Source organism: Apaloderma vittatum, unplaced genomic scaffold, assembly GCF_000703405.1.
Source record: "Apaloderma vittatum isolate BGI_N311 unplaced genomic scaffold, ASM70340v1 scaffold30488, whole genome shotgun sequence".
Lineage (NCBI taxonomy): Eukaryota > Metazoa > Chordata > Aves > Trogoniformes > Trogonidae > Apaloderma > Apaloderma vittatum.
Window position 1 is genome coordinate 11,272 of NW_009731745.1, and position 12,225 is coordinate 23,496.

Sequence of the window (12,225 nt, forward strand, 5' to 3'; positions counted from 1 at the left end):
GTGAGGAACCTTGTGCACTTGCGACATCTGCACACCAAGTTAGACACACCATTAAATGAGGTGCTTCCAACAAAGTGTAAAGATTTTTCTAGCTGCCAAGGGCAATGACTTTAAAAATGTGGTCACATAAAGAGGATTTTAATTCTTGTACATAAAGCCTTGCTTTTGCCTTTCTGTTCTGGATAACCTTTCTGGCTAATCCTGACAATTAAAAGTAAGGAAAGAAGAGATGGTATTTGACCAGCACAGCTGTGTTTTCCACACACATCTGTGTTTTCCAGTCACACATCTGCCAGGGGTGCTTAACATACACCTACCACTCCTCCCCTGCAGAACGCATTCAACTCCCAGATTCCCAATCCCTTTGGTAACGAAGTCTCCAACACAGCTTGAGGCACCCTTCTGCATGAGCTCTACTTCCAGACTGTGCTTTTGAGGCAGAAAATTCAGAGATGGCCAAAGAGTTCCCTCGTTTTTAACAGAGAGGGCAGGGGAATGTGCCACACAGCACAGCAATATGGTTCTACCAAGGCAGCAAAGAGCGAGATACTGCCTTGGGACCTCTATGCTTGAGGGATTTAGGACATCAGACCCTGCCCTTCAAAGAACAGACACCAAGAGGTACCGGATCGAGCCGGCACATCTTGCTCTGAACAGGTATCAAGAGACATTAACCAGATCTGGATGGAGTCTTGATTTGCTGAAGAAAGAACCAGACTAAGAATCCTTTTTCACTGCAGTGCCACCCCTTCAGGTCAATAAAATGATTTTTTTCATTTTTTAAGATGAACCACCTGGTGAACACGTATTCAAGCTCACGTGGCGATTCTCTACAGAGCCATCAGCATTCAGGCTCTGTCTGAAAGGGGACGGCCCTCACCTCTGCAGTCCTTCCCCTTACCTTTCATTTTCAAAAATGGAGAAGAAAAAAAATCAGGGTCAGTGTGGCACCTACTCCCCTAAAGGGCTTTCTTTGTGCATTATAAATCAATCAGCACTGCTGATCCAGTATTTAGTTGGCCCAAACTCTCAACTACAGCAGAATACTTCATCCTTTTTCTATCACCTTATTGTACTGAAGACCGACAGCTTGTTTTTCCTAAGCAGTAAATTCTGTACGCTTGTTTTTTGTTTCAGGCCACCCATATGAGCTGCAGTGAGGCAGTGTGGAGCACAATAGCTTTTAGATCTGCACCTAGCAGCTGAAAGAGCAAACAGCCCTGACTCAGGGGGAAGATATCCAAACAACACTTCACTTTGTAACAACTAAAATACCATTCTTGCAGAGGTAATCACCCTATTACCCCGCATCGCCTCCAGCACTCTGCATTATCAGGGCTTGAAATAACATCAGGAAGAACAACAAAAATAGAGGCAAAATACTGACAGTTCAATAGATATTTCTCATATTACTTCGATGGCAGCTGGTAGAAAGCCAAAAGGAAAGAATGAAGGCTGCCTGAAGCAGTGCATTATACTAAGACAATCTGAAAAAAACCCTAACTACCAGGAGTCCTATTTCAGCTGTGCTGCAGAAGGGCTTGTTCACTCTTCAGCAGCTGTGTATGACGAATGGTAATAAAAGAGCAAAAACTGTACCAAAGGTTACGCATGACCAGCAGCGTAACACTTTGCCTGCATCCCGTCTCCAGACTCAGACAGCACAGACAGCAGCAAACTGAACTCAGCACTCTCGTACACCTGGCGTCGTCTTCAGTTCAAATGGGAAATCCAAAGCACAGGGGTTCAGCTACTTCTCTAAGGAGGTGTAAGATCCTGATGCTCCTTCATCAAGGTTGGGAGGGTGAGATAAGATTGACAGCCCTGAACATGAAATCATAAAGTTGGAAAAAAAAGCAGAATATCCATAATATAGATTTATATTAACTGCACACAGTGGATTCACACATCCATCAGAAGCAAGATGAGTAAAGCATGAGAGAAATACTGCTCTGTGCAGCGTAGTTTTATCCAGCTTGTTGTGTGGTGGGATGGAAGGATCAGCTCATCTACGGTTTCTATCTGAAGAGGAGGCGAGTACTTAGAAAACCCAGGAGGAAGGGAAGAAGACACGGCAGTTAAGAAGCAAGCTGCAGAACTTGCTCAGCACCCAGGATTTCTTTGTTTTAGAAGTGGACTGCTGAATCAGGGTACATTCAGGCCTAGCACACAGGGAGACCAAAGGTGTGCAAACGAACTTAACCAGCAGATGTTTTAAACCAAGCGAGCGGACAATCGACACACACGTTTGCTAGAAGGGCTCTTCTCTCCCAGCTGCCCCGTGCTCCTGATCCCCTGAGCAGGCACACCCAGAGGCACAGCAGCACCCTGGGGACAGGACACGGAGGAGTGAGGACCTCTTCCCCGGAGGCAGAGACCCACCAGAGGTCACCCCGGCCACCTCCTGGGCAGTGGGTCGCAGGGCTGGACAGGGCAACCGAGGTGGCTTGGCTCCCACTCGTGTTCCGTGCACAAACCAGGTAACGCACATGCAAACACCTGTATCACAGAAAAGCTCCCACTGCTCCTCTTCCTTAAGTATCAAAATTGAGAGATTACAACTCACAACCCTAACGACGGGCTTCTCTTGTCAGGCAGTGACAGACTGCTTCCTGCAGCCCCGGCGTGACCGGCAAGAGGCCAGGCGGGAGCGGGACATTCCAGTTGCAAGGCGTTCAAGAGATAAAACTGTTTTGCATGTTTGCAATCAGAAGTTGTACAAGCGTAAGCCTGGCTTTGTATAGATATAATTCTCAAATTGTAATCCAGAAGCCTTATGGTAGCCTACATAAAGTTTCATACTTACTGTAAAAATGCAAAGTCTCTTGAGAGGGGAAAAAAACAGCATAAGATGTTATTAAATAACTTGATGCAATTGTGTAACAGCATTGAGAAGCAGTGTCATTTGTAATCAGTGACTGTAAAAACTAGTTGAATGTTACAGCACTGAAGAGTCAAGGAAGTGGTTAATTCCAAAACAGAAAAGTTTGTTTTCTAAACATTAATATGCTAAAGTACCAAACAGCTGTTACGTTTATAAAAATAAAATGTCCTAGTCACTTGCATTTCACATTTAGTGGCTGTCAGTACAAAGGCAGCAGGGGTTTCATACTATGGTATGTTATGAGGCTAAGAAAACAATTCCTACACATTGCAACAAGTATGAAGTAGAGCAGCTTAAAAGAAAAAAAAAAAAGAAAAAAAAAGCAAGAAAAGAGTTAATCATTTTGGCTACTTAAAGCTGAGAAACATTGTTGAGTCCAGTTCTGACAATGTCAGTTAACTCAGAACACAGCCAAACTATGAAATGAAAGAAGTGCCTGGATATTAGAAGTATTATTATAGGTAGCAGTTACCTTACGTTTTAACCGAGTTTTCAAATAAGGCCTATCTATAATATGTGCACTCCAGAGATGAGAGAAATCCATCCTCAGTCACACAAGGCTGTTTTTTGAGGGTCTGGTTTTGGTGGGTTTTGGGGTTTTTTTTTGCAAGACTGGCAGAATACTCATTTAGCAGACATCTCTTCTTCCCCGCATACTCCAGTTTCTCCTCGCTCTGGGAAAGTCGTAGCAGCCACCGCCTCCCAGCAGAGCCGCCTGAGAACTGGACACTCCTCTGCCCTCACCCCAGACCTGAACACCAGCCTGGGGGCAGAAACCACACAGGCTTGTGACACTGCCAGAAGCTAACAGTAAAATGAGATCCCCAAGGAATCCGGGCACTGTCTTCCCTGGAGCTGGAACAGCAGCAGATCCTAAAGCAAATATTCACCTAACAAAAGCATGACTTGGCTAAGACTCACTACACTTGATAATTTTAAAGATGGAGTGCTTGTGAAGCATCTGTCGTATTTAAACGACAAAATCCTGACAACTTTACCCAGGCATCAGGTTCTTCAACCAAAAGTACTACCATGTCTATTTCCTTTCCCTGAAAACGCATTACTAGAAAAAGCAATTACTCCATCCCAGAAGAAAGAGCTTAAAAGAGCAGAGAACGATGAACACTAAACGAAAACCAAGTGCAAATTTTCCCTCACTAAAAAAACCAACTAATAATCCAATACTTCCATTAGCATGACTAATCCATAATGACTTCCATACTTCCATTAGTACGACTAATCAAACTAATCCTTTGGTTTCATCCATGTAAAACGCTTCCAGGAACAAAGCGGGGTGAGCTCAGCTCTGGGGAGCACGGGGCAGCACTGTGCATGCAGGCTGGCACCCACAGGAGACCCAACACCCGAACACTTGCCCGGCACGGCACACAAGCACCGTAACGCTGGTGGTGGTGGGGAACCCTCCTTACAGCCTAACTCCACCGGGGCAAAACTCCAACACGTGTTCACGTTTTGAAGTGCAAGAGGCACTATTGTGAGTGAATCAGGCCCACCAAGACCTCCAGCTCTCAAACCCTCAAGCCAAAGTCCCCTGCAACTTTAAGAGAGGCTCCAACCTCGAGCTGGACAGGCACACAGAGCTTTCTTTGTCCCAGTCCCTGCTGCTAACACACCATGCCACCAGCTCCCCACATCCCTCCCTCATCACAGCACAGCCTTCACCCACCCTGCCTGAGAACTCACCCATCCTGCCCGAGAACAGCTGCCAGCACGCTGGAGAAGTTCATCCCCTAACCAAGTTACGTGAAGAGCAGAACACTGGCGTCAGCATCGCCCGCCCCCACGCAAGCCAGCAGTTGTACTCCACAGCACCACTTTCAAGACCAATGGCCTCCAGGATCCTTTGGCGGCAGAAAAATCTAGAGCTCCTCAGTTAACACACAAAACTACGAAAGAACAGAAGATGACGTAATGCCATTTGTGTCAGCACGATGCGATTTTATTCGTGCAGTGCAAAGCACAACAAAACATAGAATCAAAGTTATGCCCATTTAATCACAACTGGCAGAGTCTCCATCTTCAATGGATGGTGCAGTTCAGGATGAAAACAAAAGTTACCTACAGCTGTGAAGTCACTGTGACTTCTGGCAGGGCAAGACAGCAGGTGACAAAGATTTGGCTTATTTGGACCAACACTGAATTTTCCTTTGTTAACTGAGGTTTCCCTGGTGTAATTTAAAGGACCTTTTAAATCAAGATTTCCAGTGGAAACTCCTTTAATGCACTAAGTAAATCCAAAGTGAAGTGACATCATTACAGCCATGCCTTGGTGTAAAGCAGCAGGGCTTGGCAGCGGCTGATTCACACGCACAGCAATGCATTTCAGAAAGCGTCGATGGTCTCTAGAGCGCTTTTACTCCAATGCGTGCCAGAGCTCTGCTGTGCGTTACACACCCATCACCTGGCTCTGCCATGTGAGTAACAAAGCACACCCCTGTGGAGCTTCTCAAGCTTGAAACAAAAAGGGTTTGGGCCTTGAACAGAATAAATTTCTATTCTGAAAGTGAACTAAGCGATTTCCTTCTGCATGCTCTGTCTGGTTAACCCACAATTTCTGCAACAATGAAACACGTGCCTCAAATGGGTTTAAAAAAAAATTAGTTCCCTATCTCTCAAGTCAGCAAGATTAACTGTATCTTGTGTTGTGTCACAAGATGTTTCTAAAGATATCTGCCCTATGTAGGGCAGCTCTTATTAATACAAACAGGTTACAACACAAATGTAACTTTTTTTTAAGGACTGCAATAAACAGTATCTATTAAGAACAAACGTGGCTGCAGATAAAAGTCAAATGTCAGCAACAAGTTGAACAATTTGGAAAAAAAAAGCTTTAAACCCATAGCAAAAACACTAGGAGGGAAGGAAAAAAGAATAACAGAATCCACAGTGTAACTTGCCAAACTTTTTATCTAGATGCTACTAATGTATCATTTGTGTATATAACTCACATATAGTGAATAATAGTCTGAAACCCACCTGACTGTGTAACAGCTTTCAAGCCTTACATCTTTTGATGAGGCTTTTCTGCTTATCACACAAGTAACATCACTTGTGCCAGCCTTGTCCCCATCACTACTGAGTTCTGCCCCAGCAGCAGAGGCTGCTCGGCTCCTGCAGTACGGCCAGCCCGGTGTTCCGTGGCAGCTGGAAAAATGGGGTCATAAAACCTCCATCCCACTCAGCCTTCCTAACCAAGGCTGCCCTGGAGTTTAACATGTGCATGTGTGTGTGCGCAGAAAAAAATACCAAACTCAAATCTACATAACCATCGGCTTGCATGAAGAGGAAAATTTTCCTAGCTCCTAAGCAGCTGAAGATATTCAGAATAGCACATGATTGGATTTAACACAAAAACAATAATAACAAAATAAGTCCATCCTCTGCCCACACTGTCTTTTTAAAACTTGTTTTTATTTTTAACAGAGAGGATGGAATTGCCTCATCTCTGCTTACCCAGCCTGGAAGACAAGAGACTCGTGTGTCTCTTCCTTTCCAGCAAGATCATCTTCAGTCAGCAGAAAACCACCCAGTTCAAAAGCTATTCTGAAACAACGCCATAAAGTTCTCGCCTCACTCCACATCCGAGTACCCGTAGGTGATTCAGCACAGCAGACGACAGCAAACCACGTGAGGTCAATTCTTAGCACGCTGCCTGCCTGCATCACACAAGGAAGTGCGTGCTTTCAGATCGCCGGCAAGAGCAGGACCCGATCTTTTTTGTCCCAAGAATTTCTGGATTAAGATATCCACGGTATTACCCACGCTACAATTGTGTATGCCTTGAAGGGTATGAAAAAGGCAGATACACACAGCCTGTAATTACACATAAGGGTTTAGGCTAGGTGAAATGATGCAGAAGGTTCAAACTGTTCCCTACTTTTTAAAAGAAAATATGAATTTACATAACAGTACACAGGGGGTCACAACAACACAATGAACAGGTCTGCAGACCAGATTCAGCCCATTGGATCACCGATCACTTTTGTATTTCCAAAGACCTGATGTGAACGTGTTCTAGAGCGATGCCTCTATTAGCAGAATGTTTATTTTGTGATCTCAGCTCAAAGGTCAACATTCCAATCCAAGAGTCAGGAAAGGTCTCAATGGGAACACGTCTGTGACTCATTATTCCCTATGTTACTCACTGTATTGCTTCTGGAGTTTAGAAATAAGAACACTTATGGAGTTTCACAAAACTTAATAAAACCTAAGCACTGTGAATTATAGGCATCACTCAAAGTGTACCTGGAGAAATAATGTATTGAAGGGTGACAGCAAAACGAGATGGTGTACAGCACTTATTTTATTGCACTCATTTTCGTACCTACTATCAGTTATTTCCACAGTACTTTATTTACACAGAATCCAGATTCCGCTACTTTAATCATTCACTACTACTTAAATAGTATTATCAGAGAATTGGCTGGTTTATCAGTTAAACTAGTAACCAGAATAACAGAAACATGAGCTGTTATCAATATTATCTTTGAGATTAAAGCCAGTTGCAAACAAATTACACTACAGGTTAGCTGTCATTACTGATTCTCTTGTCTACATCTGTCCCCATTACTATGCAGCACTTCTCATGCCAGGTACTTCTGCAATCCTCCCAACACCTCCGCCTCTTCAGCTGAGAGTAGGCAAGACTAATTAGGACAAGTGAGCTGGTACGAGTCACAGTGGGAGGACACTGCTCCTCCTTAGCCCCAACATGGAGCCAATAACTTCTAAACAGATGTCAGGAGTTACCACTTCCCAGCTTTGGCAAAAACTCATAGCATCGATCATATATCACTGTTTGAATCTGCTGTTGTGTTTTCGGGCACTTTTTAAAATATCATTAGCAATATACAACAGTATGTAACACCTCACACAGTTTATAGAAAAGTTACTTTTACTATAAAGTACGGAAGCTGAACACCTGTAGGTAGCTTATACAGTGTCCTAAAGAATGACACAATTTCTTCTTCTTTCAGGTACCAAGGCAATTCAGAAAGAACCACGTGCGCATTTACACACACCCAGCACGGGAAGTTCATATTGCATTCACCTGACATCACAAGCACAGCAGACTGCTGAAATGCTCACTTACTAATCCTTCTCTCTCTCTACCCATATTAGTTTACCAAAAAGTTACAAGAGGTGTGCACTGCAGAGCTGACTCTTCTGACTTCCAGATTCAATCCTCTTTCCTTTTCCCACATCCCTTCCCATGCGTACACAACCACGCAGCTCCCAGTAACATTTGCTGCCCTGATGATGCCCACGGACAATCACCTGCTCCAGCTCAGCCTGCTCCTCTGCCCTCTCTTCTGCCTGTTCTCAAGAAAATTTCTGTGCAACGGTATTTCAATACTACTCTAATAATGGAAAGTTCATGCAAACACTGACACTTTCTCTTCTGAGTGTTAAACATTCAAGTCCCAAGAAGGTTTAGGCTTTGAATGTTGTGGAGTCCCTTTGTGGAGTCAGCTTATTCCAAGACAAGTTTTTCCTTTAACTAATGCCATTCGATTTCCGATTCTACTGATAAAGCTGTACAGCATTAAACTAGAATCCTTTGCTGGTTCTTCCCTTCCTTCGCTGAAAAGGTGAAGTCACCAACTCTCGCTGCATCTAGACCAGTTAGCTCTGCACTGCCAACACCCAGCCAACTTAAACACCTCTACACACTCAAGGCAGAGATAGGAGACACATTTATTGCCACAAGAAAGCTTAAACTTTTCTTATATTGCTGGAAATAAATTCACCACTCAGGATAAAAGCCAAACTTCTCATACTGACATGAAAGCATAATACTCTAAAATACTCAGGTTCAGTTATCAGTCCCCAGAAGTGAGGCCATTTTGATGCCTGAAACACCTTTTATAAGTTTTCTCTCATGCTTTCTGAAAAGTTCTTGTAAATGTTTTTGTTAATCAATGTATTTTGTTTCCAACTCCAACAGTCTTGACAGCTATTTTCCCTCTCAATAGTCCTTACACCTGCAATGACTACATAAGAACACCAAACTTAAACAGGTATGTTAAAAACCTTCACCTCTGAAATACTGAGAAGTCACTGAAATGAGCGACTGAAAGTAGTACTAATTTTTGCAGTTTCAGAGGTGTGACAACCGCACATGCGGAAATGTTCCTTTCTACTAGTAATTCAAACCTAAAAGGTCACACATTCTTTTGCAGCATTACAACACTCTTGCCTCGTTCACAGCAGCGAATGGTTCCTACTTACATATTCCAACAATAACAGAGGGCATGTGTTCCAGTCGCAAGTAGAAGAGAAGATTGTAAAAATTGAAACAGATCAGGGAGAAGCACAAGATGACAGAAATCCATTCTTGCAGCCTCTTTCCTGTTGGAAAAACGGGAAAAAAAGCATGTTTTACTTTTATTTGAGAGGACATTCTGAAGTCTAAAACGACACAGACAGACGACCCTACTGGCTGGATGACTCACTCCATTTGTCTGACAGGCAACTGAAACAGAAACTTATTTATCCATGAGAGATGTGAGTACTGTGTTAAATGACATTCCTCTTCCCCAAGCCACTACTAACCCCTTCCCTCTGCCCTTGCCCAAATACCAGTGACAGATCAGATATTATCTCACATTGTCCCAGATTCCTTTTCCCTGCTGTTGCTGGCATAACTTCTCTCTGCATCACCTTTTTATACAGATTTGCATTTCATTTGATATTCAGTATTCCTGGTACGGCTGAATCTGGGAACAATTTTCTGGTCTCAGATGCTCTGTAATTAAGTCACCTTATGATCTGTAATATTTAAAAACTCAGAGCATGTAAATAAAGCTGTTGTACTAACAGGAAAAAGCATCAACCTGTATTTTGGTGGCCCTAGAACTGCTTTCCTAAAATTGCAAGTGCACTACTTAAGCTTGCTTACTTAGCTTCTGCAGTCTTGTCTTTGCCCTCCTGCTGCCAGGCAGAAGGCTATGACCTCTCAGACATTCTGAGACGACACGAGACAGAACAAGCAAAGGGAAAGAAATGGCATAAATTCTCTATTGTACCTTGCTGTACTACTCTGTGCCTCTACAAAAGCCGTATTTATTGCCTATAAAAAGAGAACAGACACATCAGAGCACAGTAACGCTTCAACTTTTCAGATTAGCAGCAGAAAGCTTCTGCCTGTCAGTCACTGCTAGATCCTCACAAGGCACTGATGCCGAGAGCAAGGGAACACTCAGTGCGAGATCTGCGTGGATTAAGGCATCAGAAACAGACCTTTAATCCAAGAAGACCTGAGCTGCCACCGTGGCTCAGCAGGGCCCTGGCTATCGTTAGAGCTTCACATGCTCAGGAGTGGACAAGTCAGCCCTCACCTATTCCAGGGGGCCAGTCAGCACAGCTGCCTCCTGCCCGGAGCCAACCCCACCGTCCATTCCTTCCTCCCTCCCTCCCGCAGCCTTACTCGCTCTGCACTGCTCAAGTTTGAGACAAAGCAACACGCAGGGCAACAATCTGTTAGGACAACAGGCGAGGAGAACACCCCTTTCCAGGGGCAGAGGTGTACTAACGTGCCGGGCATGCGCTCAGCACTGGAGCTTCTTTCCTACTACTCCACTACACTGACCTACTGCTGGATCAAATTTCTGCTCCTAAATGCTAAATCAAGTCCTTCTTCTCAACTATACTGTGCACTGAAAGCTAAACTGGGAGCATCAAGGAGGATCAGTATTATCTCCAACGTTCCTACCCTGTAGTATCTTAAAGTGCGAACAAAGACTTTTACAGTTCAAGAGTTTTGTTCTAGAAAGGTCATGAATATACAAATGAAATTCTTTTCAGTAGCAGAAAAAGAAGCATAAAATTAAATTAAGACACAAGAACAAGCATATTTCACGACAGCATCGGGTCACAATGTGGGAAATTCTATAAAGAGATCCCTGGAGTCAAGAAAGTAAGAGTTAATTAACACTCACTTCCTGCATAAGAAAGCCACACCCTGATTAGAGGAGCTAAGTGGGTACATCCTCACGGAACAATTAGCTGACTGGGGGAAACACTTGGCTCCTTACTAGCAAGTCCCATGAGCCCAGCCTGTGCAAACACCACCGCACTCCGAACACAGGGATCCCAAGACGGCTGCCTGGAGGTATCTGAGCTCCAAAATGCAGCTCCAGCTCTGGGCAGACTGGGAAGGTGAATCAGTTGAAGGAGCAGCAATAACCTGTGTTCAAAGAGCACTCAAATTTAGAAGCGTGTCCTGCATGAAGAAATCAGGTGCTGAAGCCACAAAGTATATGCTTAAAGAAATCCTGGGAATACTCCGGAGTCATATTCACTCTGCACAATTATATGTAATCCCCTTTCTTAAGAACTCCATAGTTCAACATCATGTGCTTCCATCGTAACATATATTCTGACATTGTTTATGTAAGTTATTTATGTAATGCCAAAAAAAAAACCTGCACATCTAACATATTATCACAGCTCACTGATAACAGATATCACTAGGCATACACTACTTCATGGACTTCCTAGAAACTTCTGTCTACAGCTGAAGACAAGAGCAGCAAGTTGTTTGGTGATGAAAAGTTTTTCCTTACAAGGAAAAAACCAATGCAATAGTACACTTAGTGATTGCTTTTCTGTAAAGGACGGGAATCTGTCACTGTCTGCAGCAGAACTGTACATCTAGACCAGCTGAGCAATGTCACCACCTTCTCTTGCTGCAAGGAAGGACCAATACAAGCTGAAATGGGCAGACTTGCCCTGAACAGTGTAGAAAACTGTCAAACTAACAAATACCTTCATTTCTTATTGTTACCTGGTTCTGTACAAGTAAGAGCACCTGCTTTTCCAGTAATTGCCTTGAATGTGCAAGCTAAGCTGTTCAGCTGACCTGCTGGAAACTGAAAGGTGCTGAAGATCTATCTTCCCTTTCCTCAGCCTTCACCCATGAAGGAAGTCACTAGGAACAGCAAGAATCCCCAACACTGCTCACACTGTGAGCTAAAACCAAATTGCATGGGTTATTATAAGGAGTTTGCCGTTATTTCCACAGTGTAACTGAATAGCTGCTGTCACTTCGTGGAGCTCTGACAAACAGCAACTTCAGGGCGACAAACCCAAACAAAAAGGCAAACACCCCTCAGCCCTTTCTGAGGAGCTGGGGCTGGATCTCCGCAGCTCACCGCATAAACACTCGGAAGCGAAACTTTCTGCTGTCACCTTCCTTAGCAACCGAATTCGTACGTCTGCTGTTGGACAGAAAGGCTGGCTTTGCTTTCAAAGGCAAGAACGCCCATCCCGGGCAGTTTCGAGTCCGCGAACCCGCGTCCCAGCAGCCCGGCCCGGTC

At 44.0% G+C, this 12,225-nt stretch overlaps 1 protein-coding gene across 1 annotated transcript in view; it reads right to left on the reverse strand.

Moving 5' to 3' along the window:
• TMEM189 (transmembrane protein 189) overlaps positions 1–9,308 on the reverse strand; it is a 16,362-nt gene extending 7,054 nt beyond the window's left edge. The window contains exon 1 of the mRNA XM_009875305.1: positions 9,137–9,308. Coding sequence (XP_009873607.1) covers positions 9,137–9,308 — 172 coding nt within the window. The remainder of the gene's footprint in view (positions 1–9,136) is intronic.
• Between the last annotated feature and the right edge of the window lie 2,917 nt (positions 9,309–12,225).